This window comes from Crotalus tigris, unplaced genomic scaffold, assembly GCF_016545835.1.
Source record: "Crotalus tigris isolate CLP2741 ecotype Arizona unplaced genomic scaffold, ASM1654583v1 scf7180000019004.2909048, whole genome shotgun sequence".
NCBI classification, from domain to species: domain Eukaryota; kingdom Metazoa; phylum Chordata; class Lepidosauria; order Squamata; family Viperidae; genus Crotalus; species Crotalus tigris.
This window is the reverse complement of record NW_024097319.1, coordinates 1,018,257-1,037,675: the sequence shown is the minus strand read 5'-3', so window position 1 is coordinate 1,037,675 and position 19,419 is coordinate 1,018,257. Positions and strand designations below refer to the sequence as shown.

Here is a 19,419-nt window from a genome sequence, read left to right as displayed (position 1 = left end):
ATCGGATTCCAGTCCAAATCCGATAATTGTTGAAATGGTGCAGCACAACATCACGTTCCATGTCCCTATATTTTTCTTAAAGGGATCAAAAAAACAGTGGGCCTCCCCTGCCTCCTTTCCTTCTGTAAGCGGGACTGATAAAAGGATTTTTAGCACTTCCACAGATCTCACTGAGACCTTGGAGGTCCCCAAGGTAGACAGAGACTGGACCCCTCTGGTATCCCAGACTGCTGTTGCTGGGGACATGTCGGAGGTGCTTAAAGCGGACAACAGAAAATGGGACCACATTTTTTGGAAGACCCATCAATCAGCAACATGGGCAATTAAAACGGTCACTTGTGTGTCCTTTTTTGTGCAGACCACCTTATTATGGCTTCGTCAGCTTCAGGCCAAAGTCCTTGCTGAGGACATCTAGACTCACCAGGACCTAAGCAAACTGGTGGCAGCCACTGAGTATGCTGCGGACGTGACGCTTCAGTCGGCCACCTTTGCATCTAGGTCCCTTGCAGCCAACATTACAGCCAGAAGGATGCTGTGGCTGAAACACTGGCAGGCTGATGCCAAAGCAAAATGGCGTCTGGCAACTGCTCCATATCTGGGCTATAATTTTTGGGGGGAGGCCCTGGCCCCGTACCTTGTGGAAAATAAGGACAAGCGGAAGGTCATGGTTCACTTGAATAAACGTTCCAACAAACGTCCCACTCCATATGTCCACAGGCAGTCCTTTCGGCTGGCAGCAGGTTCAATTGCCACTTGGTCCCCCGCTCATACATACCCAGGCAGGGCAGGCCATATGACCGTCCGTATGACAGGCTAGTCTTTTGGCCTTGGCAACAGAACCAATCTAAGGGGCCATTTTGAGGGGCAGGTCACCCCATAGGAGGTCCAAGCGACTCTTACACCGCACTTCCCATCGGGGGAAGGCTGGCCCACTTTTTCCATCAGTGGGAACTCACATCCACGGACGCCTGGGTCCTACAAACCATCCAGTTTGGTCTGTTCCTGGAGTTCCTAGCCAGTCTCCCGGACCGCTTCATCTCTTGTCCCATTTCCCGGAATCCACTCAAACTGTGACTCACGCAGGAGGCCATTCAACATCTTCTAGAGATTAAGGCCATAGAATTGATACCGCTGGATCACATGGGAAGGGGATTCTACTCCATCCTTTTTGTGATTCTCTAATCCTCAGGAGGATGGAGAGCAATTCTGGACCTCAAGGGTCTGAATTATTATATCACATACAAGAAGTTCATGATGCAATTACTCCAGTCCATCCTGGGAGGCATCAGACAAGGAGACTTCCTGGCATCGATAGACCTCATGGAAACGTATCTCCACATCCCATCCATCCAGCTCACCGGCAGTTCCTCAGGTTCTCTTGCAAGGGCAGTCATTTCCAGTACAAGGCCTTTCCTTTTGGCTTCTCCTTGGTTCCCAGGGTGTTCATCAAGATCCCAGCTGTACTGTCCACCCACTTACGGAAGGTACCGGTATGCGTCCAGTGTTGCCTGGACGACATCTTGATCCAAGCGTCCTCCTTCTGGGCAGCTCAGTCGGACCTGCAACTAACTATTCAGGTCCTCCAACAGCACGGGTTCTTTGTCAACTTCAAAAAAAAAAAAAAAGCCAGACGGTTCCCTCATTCAGGCTTCTGCACCTGGGAGCCATCATAGACACCACAAACTGCATGATCTATCTTGCCCAGGAGCGGTTGGTCAGCATCAGGGATCTGGCTTGTTGGTTGTACAAGGACCGCACCGTTCCACCGGTCTTGCTCTCCCAGCTTCTGAGAAAGAGGGTCTCCTGCATAGCCATACTTCCCTGGGCCAGACTCCACTTGCAGGAGTTTCAATGGTTCCTACTGCCATTCCAACGGGCAAATGCCAGCGCATCCAACCGCCAGGTCAGGCTCCCGGTCCACACCCTCAGATTCTATGACGGTGGTTCTCACAAGCGGTGTCCATGGGGTCACCTTTCAAGGAGCCGGACCGCGCCACCATTACAGTGGGCGCAAGTCTATTCGTTTGGGGTGCCCATCTACAGTCTCGGTTTGCACAGGACTGTTGGTCCTGCACAGACTTGAGACACAACAGCAATTGGCTGGAGCTCAGGGCCATCCATTTAGCTCTTCGCCAATTCCAACTCTGGATCAGGGACCGTCACGTATGGATCCTCATGGACAAAGTGGTATCCAAGGCCCAGGTGAACCGGCAAGGGGGCACCAGGTCCATGTCCCTTATGTCCGAGGCACGGCTACTGAGCCACTGGGCAGAGTCCAATCTGGCTTCTCTCAGGGCTGAACACATCTCGGGGGTCAAGTACCAGCAGGCAGACTTTCTGAGTCGCTCTACGGTAGACCCCCCGGAAGGGGGAATGTATCTGGATCTCTTTTCTGAGATCTCCCGCAGGTTTGGCCATCCGATCCTCGACCTGTTTGCGTCATCAAACAATGCCCAAGTTCCCAGGTACTACTCCTGTTATTATCTTCCAGGGGTGGAGGGGATGGACGCCTGCGGACTCCGTGGCCGCAGGGTCTCCTTTATGCCTTCCCTCCCCTCCCACTCATTCTGGCGACCATCCGCACACTGCTCCAGGAGCAGGCAGAAGTGATCCTCGTGGCCTTGTATTGGCCACAGAGGTCCTGGTTTGCCGATCTAATGAATCTCTCCCGGTCTCCCTCGAGGAAGATTCCTCCACATCAGGTGTCCTTGCACCAAGGGGTCCTCCAACATCCGGACCCTCAGTGGTTGCAATTGACCGTTTAGCGCTTGAGCACAGCATCATGACACAGGAGTTATTTTCATCACGGGCAATAACTATTATTCAGGCCTCTCGTCGCCCGGCGACCAATCTCATTTATGATTTTACTTGGTGCAGAAGGCGACGACTGGATGTCTACAAATTAACCATTCCCCCAAATTGTAGATTATCTTCTGGACGGTCTGGACAGAGGCCTGGCCCCTGCAACCATTCGTAGGCAGGTGGCAGCCCTATCCACGTTACTCACTTGTAAGGATTCAGTTCCTTTAGCTCACCATCCTAGAATACAAGTCTTCATCAAGGGTGCATGCAACACCAGGCCTCCCGTGGTGCATAGGTACCCTTCTTGGGAGTTGCCTCGTGTGCTTCGCGTTTTGACAAAGCCACCCTTCAAACCCATTGCTAATATACCATTGCGGGCCTTGTCCCTTAAGGTCGCATTCTTAGTCACCATCACGTCAGCCAGGCGTATCTCCGAATGGGCTGCTCTCTCAGTCAGGAATGACCTTTGCATTTCCACTGTGTTTGCTTACCAGAGATTTGCAAAAGGTGGTCCCATGACCCTCGGACATTGCAACCATCATAAATACAAGTCAGTTGCCAAGCATCTGAATTTTGACCATGTGACCATGGGGATGCTGCAACAATCATAAATATGAAAAATGATAATAAGTCACTTTTTCAATGCCATTGTAACTTTGAATGGTCACTAAATTAATTAATATTACTACTTATTATTATTGTTGTTGTTGGAAGGGACTTTGGAGGTCATCTAGTCCAACCCTCTGCTCAGGCACGAAACCCTATACCATTTCAGACAAATGGCTGTCCGGTCTCTTCTTAAAAACTTCCAGTGTTGGAGCATTCACAGCTTCTGGAGGCAGGTTGTTCCACTGATTAATTGTTCTAATTGTTGTAAGTTAAGGACTACCTATTCTGTCAGTCCTTTGAAGAAGGCAAGGACAAATAGAACAGCAAGAATTTCAGGAATCTCTTCTTTGTTGTAAGGTAGCATAACAAAATCTTCAAAGATAACAGTTTCACTCTAGCACATTTTATGAGAAACAAAATAAAGGCGGGGCTATTGTGAGTTTCTCTCCCAGGCTTTTCTTTTTTCCCAGGGCTGACTAATTCTTCTTCTTCTCCCTTATTGGTTCATAGCTCCCTTCTTCCTATTCAAGCCAGGTCTACATACTTTAACATCTGTTTTGAATTATTGATTTTGAAATAGAATCAAGAGTATCATGGACTGCAAGAACAAACAACCAAATATGCAAGACAAAACTTGTATATTTGGAGCACCTGGCTGGATAATAAATAATGGATTAGCAAAAAAAATATGTGAGCCAGGTTGAGGAAATAGAAGAAAGGGAATACAACAGATAAATTTGGATAGATGGGATCAAAAAGATTATTGGAATGTCTATGGAAATGCTATACATTATTACTAGAAGCAGGTCAAGACATAGCATCTGTCTCTACAGTCATTGGAATAAAACTTGTCTTTTGAAGTTAGCATGACAAAAATCTACTGAAGTATTCTTTTATTTAACTGAGTTAATTTGCTGTAAAAGTAAAATCAAGTAATTACATTCAGCAAACTAGAATGCTTCCTCTAGGTATATGAGAAGATGTGTTGGTTTATAGGCTGTGACAAGCTATTTTTCATCAAAGAACAGTGTAATGACTCAGTGGTGATTTATTTCACATGACTGCTTATGCAGAAGTTTCTCTTTCCAAAAAGAAAAAAAGAAAGAAACCTTACTGTGTGGTAATCCTTAACCTGACAGCGTGGGAGATGTTTTAATTGAGCCTAGTATGCTATATTTTTAGCTTATATATTGAAATACATTGATATTCAGAATTAATCTTTTTGGGTGGGTCTCTCTTGAAATCAATATGTGAGAAATTGAGTGACCACAGAATCTGGCCTTTCTGGGTGTTTGACATTTGCACCTTCTGCTCTGCTTTCCAATATAGCTTCATGTGTCCAATATCTTTATTTTAAGGCAGGGATTCTCAGACTTTGGGATATCACAATTCTTTAAAATGAATTTTACAACCCTTTATGAATAAAACTAATGGTTGTACTACGGAAATATACTTTGATTATATTTATGTGTATGCATATGCCCAAAATAATCTTTTATAATATGCATAATAATTTTAAAAGTACAAATTGTTGATTTACCATTTCTTTATGCAGGAAGCAATATAAAATTCATTTATAGTTTAGTAATTCTCAGAAACCTAAGCTCAATTATGGTGCCTGAGGCACTTTTAAGAAGAATTGTAATACTTTAAGTTGCTTATGATCTTAGCTATTTGAGCTGTTGCTTAGAGCCCCACCTCAGGTAAATAACCCTCATTTGTCTCAGTTCATACAACATCCTAAATTAGAATGAAACCACATTTTAATTTAGTGAGAACCTCTTATGGTCTACATAATGTGTCCCAGAATCATAATGCCAGATAATACATCCATTCTGTGCCCAAATATTCTAGAGCTTGGAATATTAGAACCTTGTTTAATTTTAAAATATTTTCAGGCAATTATTTCAATTTTCATATTTTATTTGCAGCAGCATAGCTATGAATTGCACAAGGTAAACACTTTCTACTAGGGGTATTGATGTGATAAATGAGTTTATACCATTTTATGCTTAACTCAGAATACAATGCCATGCCATATTTTTGATGCTAACTTAATGTGCTTACTAGTATGCTACTGCAAAATATTTGGTAAGGTTCTTATTAGGCAACATTTAAAACATTTCATTATTTAATATTATTACAGGAGATCAGTATATAAGATAATCCAATTAAGATAATTACAGCTAATGAACAATTATGATATTTTGGGTTATTTTTATTTATTAAGAAAGTATATTCTAAGTTCTGAGCTGGCTGATACTTATATAATACAGCAGATAACATTAATATTTGGATAATGTATATTTTAACTGTGCCTTCAGAAACCTTTGAATATCATTATGTGAACGCATTATGTGCTTCAGCCAACAATTAGATGGAACTTTGCTTATGTTACACAATGTGTAGGTCATCAGCAGAACGTGATGGATCAGAATTGATGTTAGAAGATATACATTCAGATGATGAAATAATGCCAAGAGATATGAACAGTTCTGATGATGATGATGATGATACCAATTCAGATTCCAGTAAAGGGGAGTCTGATGCACAAGAAAACAAGCAGGTAAGACTAACATTTAGTTATATAATCTATTTTGTCATGAGTTTTTAGAGAATATCATAGCAGTTGGAAAAAATGAAATCGATAGAAAAACAGAGTATGCCATGACTTCTTTTATTAGAGAAAAGGCAATATTTATATTTATTGATGCCTGGAAACCTCTTTTCCCAAGTTTTTGTGAAACCCCAATATTTTTATTAAAAAATGAACTTGTATTTTATGGTTTTGATAATTAGATAGGATAGATAGTAGAAAGAAGGAAGTTGTGAAGTAAGTTTAAAGAGTGAGGCTAAAATATATTTCTAAGTGCTGTAAAGAATAGCAGAAGCCACTTCTTTATGTTTTTTCCCTTTATCTCTGGCTCTTTCTTCTACAGGTAGTCCTCGACATATGACCACAATTGAGCCCAAAATTTCCATTGCTAAGCAAGACAGTTGTTAAGTGAGTTTTGCCCCATTTTATGACCTTTCTTGCCATGGTTGTTAAGTGAATCATTGCAGTTATTAAGTTAGTAACGCAGTTATTAATGAATCTGGCTTCCCCATTGACTTCGCTTATCAAAGATCACAAAAGGTGATCACATGACCCAGGATATTGCAACCATCATAAATACATGCCAGTTGCCAAGCATCTGAATTTTTATCATGTGACTGACTACAAGGATGTTCCAACAGTTGTAAGGGTGAAAAGCAGTCATAAATCACTTTTTTCAGTGCCACTGTAAAATTGAACAGTTACTAAATGAATAGTTATGAGTTGAGGACTACCTGTATTTTCTTATTGCACTTTTTTGTTTATTCTTTGTTTTACTTTTTTTTTATTCTAAATTATTTTGCTGCAATACGTATTATTGTTCTAAACATGTGTGTGTGTATAAAATTAAAATTAGCTGTCAGTTAATTGAATAGTCATCTGCATATATTAAGGTGACCAACTTTTTTACAATGAAAAGGAGGACACAAATAAATTGAAGAAAAAATATTGTAAATAAAATAAACATTTTATTCATTGCAACAATAATACAGACAACTTACATGTGCAATTTTTGCCGTCCCGGTGTTTTGGCGCGCTCAGCAGCAATTCCTATTGGCTTTTGAAAGCAATAATGGGAGTAGCACAGCTCATGCAAAAGTTTGAAAAAAAAAACATCAAAAAAAGGTGCCGGAAAGCCGTTCTGAGTGTTCTGTGAGGGAAAAAAAAGCCCTGCAGATTAGTCTTCAAATATCAAAAAGGAGGACATGAAGGAGGACACTTTTTGAGGGAGGACAGAACTTACAAAAAGGAGGACGGTTGGTCACCTTACATATATGGAACATTATGCAACTGAATATAGAAAACAGCTGCACACAATAAAACTATAGGGGAAATTTTATGTATAAAAATGTTGTCTAAAATACACATAATCCAGTGTTTTTATCCTTCCTAGGTTGATTTTTTAATATTTGCTTTTATTTTTAGTTTAGGGCAGCTGGGAAGAAAACAAAGGTTTATCATATTGCTAAGGAAATCATGAGCTCAGAGAAAGTGTAAGTTATCTATGTGGTACTTAATTAAATCTACTTTGCTTTGCTTTTCCCTTTCCTTTTCTCCTGACATGTTTTTGTTCTTCTTTTGTCAATAGGTTTGTAGATGTTCTAAAGCTTCTGCACATTGTAAGTATTTAATTTTACTTTTATAAACATATGTTTAGTTTATAAACATCTTAGCTTAATCATTTCCTTAAAGTCTTTAGATTCAGAGCTAACAGTGCTAAAAATGAGCACGTGATAGAAAAGAATTTATATACATTCCCAGAAAGGTCAAAATGTAGTAGAACCAGAGGTTTGTTTTTGACATCTCAACATTCTTCATGTGTGTGTACAAAGGTGAACCATCACATAATAGGGAAATATAATGTAACTATACTGATAATGTTATTATATTAATTTAATCTAATCATAGTTGTGATCCATAAGCCATGAAGTCATATAAAATGTGGGACTATATGGAAGATTAGTTTATGATAATTTATGCAATTAAATGAGAGCAGAATACAATGTTTTATAAGGTGCATTGGGAGCACATGTTGCATATTATTATTTGACAGTGGAAAATAGTAAAATGATATCTTGTTATTTATTTCATTCTTAGAATGTTTAGGCTTTATTTGCATGTGTTTAAAACCCCAGTTAAACTAGTGATGGAGAAATCTACAATAAGACTTGAATAATCTGGTTGTATTATTTTAACTAAGCTTTTAAGTAACTCCCCCCCCCCAGCTTATTTGAGTATTACCAAAAGTATGTGAGCTTGACTTGCTAGGCACCTACATTTAAAGTTGACTGTTGGGATTTTCTTTTCCTTTGGCAATCAAAGTTCAGAGGCCAAGGCTGCTTGATAGTTCAGAATTTCTTAATTTTGTAGCCTGTCACCTGTGAAATCCAACAAATCTCCACAAAATTTAAAGCAAAGATTTTAACCTCCTATATTTCTTTACATTTTGAGCAGTAAGGCTAAAAGCATGAAGTTGGATGCATATTTAAAGAGCTTAATCTAACTTTTTGTTTGTGCAAGAAATTAAACTTCATTGTATGATCATTATTAAAACTGATGGATGAGGAACTTAGAGCTTTACAGAACATACTATTAAAAATGTACATTCCAAAGTGAGAGCTCTACACAGTTCTTTTTTAAAAAGATGTTTTGAATTTTCAGATAGCACTTTTTAAAAAGTCCTTTACCTTTCTTATTCTGCCATCCTATAAATTACTTACTATTCTTCTTTAGATATATAATTTTAGCTGCATTGGAAAATCTGGCAAAATGTTTGATTCTCAAGCAGCAAATACAAATGAAAATTTAGAATTTGGGCAAAAAGACACTGGTTAAAAAGGGATTTCTTTGGAAACCACTTCATGCTTGTTAATTCCCCTAATGGCTATTATCTAGGCAGCATGGCAAGTATATGGGTGAGGAACATATGATAAATATGTCAGATAAATTCAGTGCTTAATTTATCTAACAAATTTAAAAAGCTGCCCAAATTCTGGATAGCATACAACATACAACAAACCTAGGCAATGGACATGAATGCACAATGTACAATGTATTTTAACAATCATTATACAATGATATGTACAATGTACATAAGTATGTGCAATGAATGTACAATGATATCTGCATATAATATTGAAGTGGTAATCTGCATATTAGAAATTAGTATGATAAGGCAGTGAACCCGAGTGCTTTAATAATTTCAAAGAAGAACATTTAAGATTTCCTTTCACGAAAAGTACTCTGATACAAATATCTTGTTTTAATATTGTCCATTATTTTTCAGTGTTGTTTCAGTGTTACAGAAATAGAGTTTACTGAGTGCTACAGGAACTAAATTTAGGAGGTCGTCAGAGCATTATAAGTCATTTTTGAAATTGTTCCAAACTCAGATTACAACATACAGCAGAATGTGTGTATGCTGATGAACAGCACAAATACAGCTTCAGTGTATGAATAACTATATTTGAGAGTAGCAATAAATATTCTAGTGTTAGCAAAAAAAATGACCATCAAAAAGATTCATTTATTTAACACAAAGGGTTGCATATTTCACTATGTAATAATGAATTATTGTGTATTTAACAGCTGCATTTTAAAGTTGAGAAGCATTATAATTCAATATTATAGTTTTGCTAAGCATAACAATATAGTAAAATAACTTCTTGCATTTTTTCTGTGTCATTTTATTTGTATGAGAATGAATTTGGATTTCATATACTGAAGAATTTATGATTGCTTTTTATCTGTCGTTCTGAAAAGCTATTTCTCTTCTAATCTTGTATAGCACAAGATTATATATCTATTAATATTTGTGTCAGTGAATCAACAGATGCTGAGATATAATTTTGAGCACTCGGGTTTTTCCCCCTCCTTTTTCTTAACTGGAGCATTTGTGGAAGTATACATCAGGTTTTTTTTCTTTGAGAGGCTAAGTGGAAAGGAGGAATAATTATTGTGGGATTGGAGCCAAAAAGAGCTACATCTCAGTGTTGTCTTTGATTGATCCATGTTCATGAATAGGTGTATTCAAGATTGAAGCATAAGTATATTCAAGAATGGGGTATAATAAATGGAAAATGCATACATTCCCAGCATTTTTCCTCTAGCATTCCTGTTAATATTAGGAAATTTTGCTTATGATATTGAGTTCCATATGGGTTCTATTAGCAATAGCAGTTATTTGGCTTATTTCTTTGTACGTGAAGATCATAAACCCTAAGGATGCAAGAGGTTAGTTGCCAGGTGGCTCTCATGATATGAAAACACTTTATTTCCATATGGCTTAAGCCATCTGTTTTATCTTGGAATTTAATGTACAAGAGGCATCCCTCCCATTTCAGTTTTAGGTCATGCAGTGTTAAAAGAGGTTACAATAAACTAAAAAAAAGTGGAAAAGCCTACTAATATCATTCCTCTGATGCACTGTTTTTTTAAATTGTGCACAAGCCAATGTTTCAAACAGCTGTGCATCTGTTTATATAATTGCTGTACCTTATTTGCATTGGAAAAGCATGCAGTTATGAACACATGGAACACATCTATTCTGATTTGATTATTCTGATTCTCCAATGTATAGATGTTGAATTGTTTAGGGGATATGGAAGTCGTAATGAGAAGGAAGCAAAAGCACAAGCAGTGAAATTTCATTTCAAGTTGGCAGATGTGGGGCATGTATTTAGATTTGTATTTAGATTTGCATAAGAATCAGAGCTGGTTTGTAGATGGTATGTTTTACTAATTGTGATAGAATACTGTACAAGTGATATATGCATTTTAATAATAAATATAGATTAATGTGTAATTTAGTCAGATATAATCAGGAGAGCATACTATGCAATTTAAACATAGCAGAACTAAACATTTTATAAAACATAGCTCCTATCACATCTACTCTGTATAGTAATGTAGCTATTTTGCTAGGAGATCTGCATAAAAACAATAATAGCAGGATTGATTGATTTTGTGCCATCTAGTTAATTTTCAACTCAGAGTGATCATATATGTAAATAGATTTTTTTCTCCATAAAATAGCAACAGTAGTAATTTTATTCATCATATGTTTATAAGTAAGAAAAATATAAACACAATATAAAACAACAATATTGTAACACATTACAGTAAATCATAACCTTGTGATATAAAATAAAATCCGTGACAGATACTATACTAATATAACATCTATATATTCAAATTAATAGCTGCACTTTTAATAATTTAAATGACCTAACTCCAAATGATATTCAAGTGGGAGTCAGTTCCAAGTACCAAGCCAACTGACAAGAGAATCTCAACTACGATGTTGCTGTTTTAGTATCTGTGAAAACCAATTGACCCTAGTCTAATAATTAGATCAGAAGCACAGCTACAGGAACTACCAGCAGGTCTTTCAAATAACATGTCTATATACAGGACACAACATGTCATCATTTTACACTAGATATTTCCCTAATTCACATCTAGTGCAATATTTGGCAGTTAAAAGAACTACGGGTAAAATGTATAGAGTCCAGAATAGTACAAACAGCAGCATTTTAGACAAAAAAAAAGTGGAGTAAAGCTTTGAATAATGCATATTTATTTATTAAATTTTTATGCTGCCATTTCACTGACACAGTGACTCTGGATGGCTTACAATATAATAAAAGGTTAAAAATACTAGAAAACAATTAAAATTAGAAAAAAATGAACAGAAAAGATTGAATAGAAAAGCTAAAATCAAGATGATGGATGGCCTGGAGGTGGAGTTCTTCTCTAGTCAGCCACGCCCAGTGTAGCAAATCTCTGTCAGGGATCCAGGCCAAATGGCAGAGCCAAGTTATCAGGCTTTTCTGGAAGGTGAGGAGTGTGGGCTGTGTCAACACTGTAAACATTGCATGTTCCCACTTTGACAACCAATGAAAATTGCAGCCATTTCCCTTTGTTTTAACATGCTTTTTCTTCTATTTAGAAATCAGGTGGAAGGGGGGTTGGGATGAATGCTTGAACTCAGCTGGCCATAATAATAACGCTGCTCTGCGGGAATTCAAGGATGAACTGATAACGGTTTGGCGGGCTGAGGAGCTGGAGAGAAAGCCCACGTTTCAGGCTAATTGGAGAATGTGGTTTATGACTGCTTATTGGGGTGGGAATTGCAATTTGTTACTTTGTATCTGGGGGAAGGGAATTTAGTTTTGGATTCAACTATGTAGTGCCGATACCTTGTTTCCTGAATAAAATGTTCTTTAAGGAAGAATTATTTTTTTGAAGTTCTTTTGATGGGTTTCATCTATCAGAACCCTGACAGGGTGGACCTCTGATGGGAGAATATTCCAGAGGGCATGGGGCCACCACAGAAAAAGTTCTTTTCCTGAACTCTGCCAACCAAAGTTCTTTGGCCAATGGGATCTGAATTAGGTCCTTTCTACTGGAATGAGTGGGGTGGGCTAATCCATCAGAATAAGGTAATTCCTCAGATTTCCTGGACCCATTCCATAAAGGGCTTTAAAGACAATTAACACCTTGAATTGAAGCTGGAAGCAAACTGACAGTCAGTACAACTCATACTGTGTCACATGTGCCATCCAAGGGGCCTCCAGAACTGTCCACACTTCTGCATTCTGTACCAGTTGTAGCTTCCAAATACTCTTTAAGGGTACCCCCATGTAGAGCATGTTACAGTAATCCAATCAGGAGATGATAAGGGCATGAGTGACATAACTCTTTGTGGTCCTGTTCTAGTGTTCTAGAGTGGGAAAGTGGGGGTCAGTTTTTCTGGTATATGCTCTAGGATCAGAAATTACTGGCCACTGGATTGATCTTTTTTTTTTAAAAAGAACAAAACCAATAGTCTAGTTCTTAAACTGAATGGGCCTTGCACAATTCTAATATGGAGCATCAGGAGTTATGTATGTTACAGCTGCTACTTGTTATATAATTCTTCTGAAACCTGCAGTCTTGGACAAACCAAGGTATCTCAAAATTTCAGCCTGATTGATAGCAACCTACTTTTATTATACTTTCCTGAGAACGTTTTGGAAGAAATAATCCACCAGTAGGATAGAACTAATAATCAGTGCTATAATTCATATATTCCTTATCACATCAGTCCTATAAAATTGTGTTCTAATTTTATAAATGAATCAAACAATTCAAGGACATATCCATAGTATATTATAAACCCTCTCCCTAACAACTTTTTGGAAAAGGTGTTCCAAAGGTGTTCCATAGAAGAAGAAGATAATTTTTCCTGCCAAACTACAATTTCCTGCTTTCTTTGCAGGAAACAATGAGAGTTAAAGTGGTGTAAATAAGATAGGAGTTTACCAAGTCAGAGACATGGTTTATAGATTTAGTCATGTCTTTTCAAAGCAAACTTTCCAAGAGACTGAATCTATATTTTGTTCAGGCTTGTTTGAGCTTGTCTTCCTTTCCAAAGTCTGTTTTACCTTGGATTGCTTATCTGATCCTAGAAATTTGGATAAATGGATAATCTATGTCTTTACAAAAGAAATCATGTAACCTGCATTGTTGTTTGGAGGCTGGTTTCTCAAAGTATGTGTATATGTTTCTCACTTGCCCTGTAATAGGATTTTCGGGATTCAGTGGCACATGCTTCTAGGCAGTTTGGAAAGCCAGTAATTGAAGATAAGATCCTGAATCAGATCTTGTACTATCTACCTCAGCTGTATGAGCTTAATCGGGACCTCCTGAGAGAACTAGAAGAACGCCTTTCTCATTGGTAACATTTTCTTTCTCATTCTTTCTGTACCTTTTGCTTGTCATGGAGATTAATAGAATGTCTATCTTGAGTACCAGACTTCCAATAACCTTTAGGGTAAAGAATAAAGTGATTGCCAAAAGCCTAAATTTAGTTACACAAGCCCTTTCAATTTAGGTAGCTACTTGAAATATATTCTGGAATATGTTGAAAGTAAATCCCCTTTTGTTCTGAGCTAATTACAACGACTGGACTAAAGTTTCAAAGAAAACTAACTATGAATACCTAGATCTCAATGTGGCCTCTTTTGAGATTCCTTGACCTCTGGTTACAGAATATATAAGGACAGAAAGGGGTAGAAAGAAAATACCCCCCCCCCACACACACAGTCCTTGACTTACAATCATTCATTTAATGACCATACAAAGTTACAACTGCATTGAAAAAAGTACTCACCAATACCAGTAACAACCATCACAGCATCTCCAATCAGGTAATCAAAATTTGGGCACTTGGCAACTGGCATATGTTTAGAATGGCTGCAGCATCCTGGAATCATTTGATCACCATTTGCAACCTTCCCTGCCAACTTCTGACATGCAAAGTCGGTAAGTGGGGAAGTCAAATTTACTTAATGACTATGTGATTCACTTAACAGTCATAGCAAAAACGTCATAAAATTTGGTGTGGCTCACTTAACAGCTGTCTTGATTAATTAATGGAAATTCTGGTCTCAACTGTGATCATATGTTGAGGACTACCTGTACTACATTCTTCAGCTGCAAATTCTAATTGTTTGCTGTGTTGAATTCTAGGATTGACCATCAGAGAATTGCTGATATATTTGTGAAAAAGGGGCCTTACTTAAAGATGTATTCAACATATATAAAAGAATTTGATAGGAATATAACCCTCCTTGATGAACATTGTAAAAAGAACCCTGGGTTTGCTGCTGTTGTTCGAGAATTTGAGGTAATTTAATCTTTTTAAATATGTTGGCTTCCACTTTCTCTACTGATTCTGGGTTTAAGGACAGTTTTATGTAAGTTCAGGATATAAATGCATTTATTTCTTTTCAAATATAATATACATATAAATGAAGGTTTTGTGAGGGTTAGATTGCATATATGTTAAGGGGTTAATTATCAAAATATTACTGTTTTAAAAAGATGCTTATAAGATCCATGATAGCTTTGATTCATATAATATGATCAGAAAATCCCATCACCTTGTTAATAAATGTTAGCATAAGCCAAGGCTTTTGGTAAAATCATTTCTCACTTCAGATGAAATCTTTTGCCAAAGTGCACATTTAAAGCACCACATTTAAAGCTCTAAACCTCCATGTTTAGTTTCTTTGTATATTTGAACATGAATCTATGAATCTATCTTTGTATATTTGAATATGACTCTGTATGAAGGCATAATGCCTCAGCTTCACTAGGGAGAAAAATATCCATTTTCTTCGGTGTTTTACAGTTGGGTATCTGTCTAGCATGGATGAATTATTTGGTTCATTCAGGAATGGGCAAAGACAAAACAGTGAAGCTTTTACAGTCATAGCAAAGTGATATGCCATTTATTGTTAGAGGACATTTCTAAAGTGAAGCCAGCCTACTTTAGTCCTCTGGTGATATAAAAATCAGCATATAGCGACAAGGATGATAGCTGTTTAATTTGATTCAGATCAACTCACTTTGCAAATTTTAAAGTAGGTTGCTTTAAATGAAGTTAGTTGGTGTGAAAATTCTAGAATTTTATTTTTCAGATGAGTCCCCGCTGTGCTAACTTGGCACTCAAACACTATTTGCTGAAGCCAGTTCAGAGGATCCCTCAATACAGGCTTCTTTTAACAGGTAAGGCTAAACTTTACAAGATAAAAATATTTGTGTGGGTGTGGGTGTGTGTATGTGTATAATAGAGAGATAGCAGTATTTCATAAAGGCCATTAGATTATTTTTCTAAATTAAATGTTTTAAAATATCACTTTGTTCTTTATTTTAATGAGTAAATTTTGCATGTGTAACAATTGGGTAAGCAATAATAGAAAATTATGTAACAAAAGTGGGAACTTCCAGTCTATGATCATTCTTTTGCATAAGCCATTTCTGGTGTGTTTTTATTCTGTAAAACACTTCATCTTCAAATATTGCTATTTCAGTTTCCTTCAGAGCCGAATTATGGGATTACAGTGACTGAACCATTCATGTCCCATTGATGAAGTTTTAAAGGTGCTCTAGATCAGCGGTTCTCAATCTGTGGGTCGCGACCCTTTTGGGGGTCAAATGACCCTTTCACAGGGGTTGCCTAAGACCATCGGAAAACACATATTTCCGATGGTCTTATGAACCGAGACACCGCTCCGCATCCGTTTCTGCATGGCCTTCTCTGCCATTTGCAGAGAGAGACAGAGAGGCACTTTCACTTCCCTTCTCTCTCTCAGGCGGACTTACCTCCTGCAGGGCTCCTGATTGGCCCTGCGCCCGGGTGCCCCACCCCCTGGGAGAAGCGCGGCCAGGGCCTTCAGCTATAGAATTGCGGATTTTCATGATAAAACCTGCCTTTCACTCTGCAGGAATCACTTCTTGCCTTCAAAACAGAGCAGCAGGAGCAACGAACGTGATTTCAAACTAATGAGTTGTTTACATGCCTGCTGAGCCCAAACTGCCCCCCACACACACATACAAACACTCCGGAGCGCCTCTGCCTCACACCCACAACAGAACCAACACACCCACTGATGCTCGCAGTTGTCAACAACACCTCCAGCGGCCTCCCAGCTTTCCGAGGCTCCAACCTTTCTGCCCCGGGTTTGGGGGGCAGAGTTCGTGGGGAAGCGGAAAGCACAGCACAGGCCAGCCCCGCCACTGAGCTGCAGCCCTCCGAAGCGACAGGCTGTGGCCTCCCTCCGTGTTGCTGCCGAGCACGGACCCTTCTCGCCTGACTCTCCCTGCAGCACTCCCTCCCCCGGCGGCCTCTCAATGGAAAGGCTGGCCCGCTACTGGCTTTGGGAAAAGGGGCTAGGCAAGGTTTCGCAAGGCAGAAAACTGAGGCCAGCCCGGAAACGGCGGGGAGGCGAGGCCGGAGCGCGGCAAGTTTGACGCAGGGGCAGCGGCGGGAGGGAGCGCCAAGGGGCGGCCGGGCGGCTCTTCTGAAGGTCCCGGTGGCACCTCTCAAGCAGCCCGGGAGAACCCTCAGCCAGGCCAGGCAGGAAGGTTGCCCCCTCTGATCGGGGCATCCAGGAAGCTTTGGCTCCTCCCCGTTGCGGGCCACTTCAGCCTCTCACCCGTGGTCTCTCCTTGCTGGGGGCCGAGGACTTGCAGACCCCCGTGACTTGCCACCGCTCACGGCAACTGAACTGAGCCCCCACACTGGCGAGGCCTGGCGCCCGACTGAAGCTTCCAACCGTGCAGAGAAACACGCCAGGCTGCGCAACTGGCAGAGGTGGCCGCTCCCGCTCTCGTTGCCGTTGCCCGGCCTGTATCTGCTTGGGGCAAAAGAGGCAGCTGCTGCCCAGCACGCGGAACTCCTGTGTGTCCCAAGCCCCCCATTCTCGAGAGAAAGAAGCCACTGCCTCCCGTCCTGCTCCCCTTCCCCGCCCGTTTGACTGAGGACGCGGTGGAGGCCAGGCCGGGAGCAGCGGGGACCCCCGACGATGCTGCCTTAAGAGAGAGAAAGAGAAAGAGAGAGAGGAAAGAGAGAGAAACAGGAAAAGAGAAAGAAAGAGAGAGAAAGAGAAAGAGAGAAAGAGAAAGGAAGGAAACAGAGAAAGAGAGAAAGAAAGAGGAAGGAGAAAGAGAAAAAAAGAGGAAAGAGGAAGCGAGGAAGGAGAAACGGGAAAGAGAAAAAGAGGAAAGAGGGAAAGAGAGGAAAGAGGGAGAGAGAGAGGAAAGAGAAAGAGAAGAGAGAGAGGAAAGCGAAAGAAAGAGAGGAAAGAGAGAGGAAAGAGAAAGAGAAAGAGGGAGGAAAGAGAAAGAGGAAAGAGAGAAAAGAGAGGAAAGAGAGAAAGAGAGAGAGGAAAGAGAAAGAGAAAGAGAGAAAGAGGGAGAGAAATGGCGCTTCTCCAACCAGGCTGGGCGGAGCGGCCATCCTGTTCCCCCTCCCCGGCCAGCTGGATGGGGGGGTTGGGGGTCACCACAACATGAGGAACTGTATTAAAGGGTCGCAGCATTAGGAAGGTTAAGAACCACTGCTCTAGATCCTCCTGTCCACCTAATAGATTACTTTGATGTCCACTGCTACATAATGGCTAACCATTTTTATACATGCAGTAAATCTTTCTCTGACTAATAGTTGTGATTAGAATTAATAACTGTATTTTAAAATTATTTAAACAAAAGTTCAGAGTTGATGCTTTCAATAAAAAAATGAAAAGAAATAGAACTTGAATAATAACCTGGATATTATTTTTGTACACCACTGACATGGAAAAGAGTAATTTGGAGGGGAAGGTTGTTTTGTTTTCAATATTTTGAATTGTGGGAATCGGTTGAAACTCTCTTTTGTGATCAGTGAGAGGCAAAAATTTTGTTTTTAATGAAATGAAACTTATTTTTTATTTTTACAGATTTGTTGTAGAAATGTTGCTTCTGTTGCCAAAGGTGCAGAGAATGGTATTTTTGCTTAGTTAATGAATTCCATGCTATTCAGGTTTCCTCACCCTCTCCCCCCGGTAGTAGGTTAGTGCAGGTGGGAGATCAGGAGATATAAATGTTGGTTCTGGTATTGTTGTTCGTACTATAGTTTTGGGAAAAGTTTGAAACTTCTGGTGAAATATGAAAGAAAGTAATGTAGCAAGTTGTCTTTATTGATTGATAAAAGTTCTTTCATCTCATTATTTACTTGATTGTGTAGTCTAAATGATAATTCTGTTAGTCTCTATTTAATCATTTACATATGAACAAACAAGTGATTTGTCTACTTTCTTGGATTTGTGTACCTGAATTGCTAAATATGAAATATGCTTGTTCTAAGGAAATATTGTCCCTTTTATAAATCTCTAAAAACATACAAGCTACATGTGCAAATATACACATGTCTTTGCTTCCATTATTTGATATGAGTAACATTTTATGGTGGACAATGCATAATCCCTGTAACTAGTTCCTAGATCAAAAGGAAAGCCTTTGTTTGCCTGGGGTTTTAAAATAGAACCATGAAATGCTTCCAGTTACTTTAGCTCTCTTTAGAGGGAAGTCAGTGAAACTTAATAGATTCAGCTGGATGAATTATTGTGGCCTACATTCAGTGGCTCAGTAATTCCAGTACCATTGTTACAGTCCTGAACTTTCCAGTTACTATTCTCTCAAAGAAAATAGGAGATATAGTTCCTGTAGCTCAGTGGTTCTCAACCTTTTTAATGCCGCGACCCCAACCAGTCGTAAGTCGAGGACTAAACGACCAGTCGTAAGTCGAGGACTATCCAACCGGTCGTAAGTCAAGGACTTTCCCTGCCCGGGAGCACTGCGTGTGCGTGATGCCACCCCCTGCACTGACCGAGGCGTAGCTGGCAAGCGGCAGAGACGGAGCAGGCCGACCACCGGCTGGGCCACCAGCTGGCCCAACCCAAGGGAGGTAAGGCACCTGCTGGGCCCCACACGCACCAGCAACTCTCCCTGCGCCCACTGGCCTCCCACCTCCCACCCCTGGCCCTCTTTTACTTACATTTTTAGTAGTTGCAGGGAGGGGTGGAAACTTCCAGACAGCTCGCCTT

General features: G+C 39.7%; 1 protein-coding gene across 2 annotated transcripts in view; it reads left to right on the top strand.

Moving 5' to 3' along the window:
- The window catches only part of FGD6 (FYVE, RhoGEF and PH domain containing 6), a 72,474-nt gene that overhangs the window by 26,349 nt on the left and 26,706 nt on the right, over positions 1-19,419 (top strand). For both annotated transcript variants that reach the window (XM_039358123.1, XM_039358122.1), the window contains exons 3-8: positions 5,821-5,977; positions 7,433-7,500; positions 7,596-7,626; positions 13,576-13,727; positions 14,522-14,678; positions 15,475-15,562. In XM_039358123.1, coding sequence (XP_039214057.1) covers positions 5,821-5,977; positions 7,433-7,500; positions 7,596-7,626; positions 13,576-13,727; positions 14,522-14,678; positions 15,475-15,562 — 653 coding nt within the window. The remainder of the gene's footprint in view (positions 1-5,820; positions 5,978-7,432; positions 7,501-7,595; positions 7,627-13,575; positions 13,728-14,521; positions 14,679-15,474; positions 15,563-19,419) is intronic.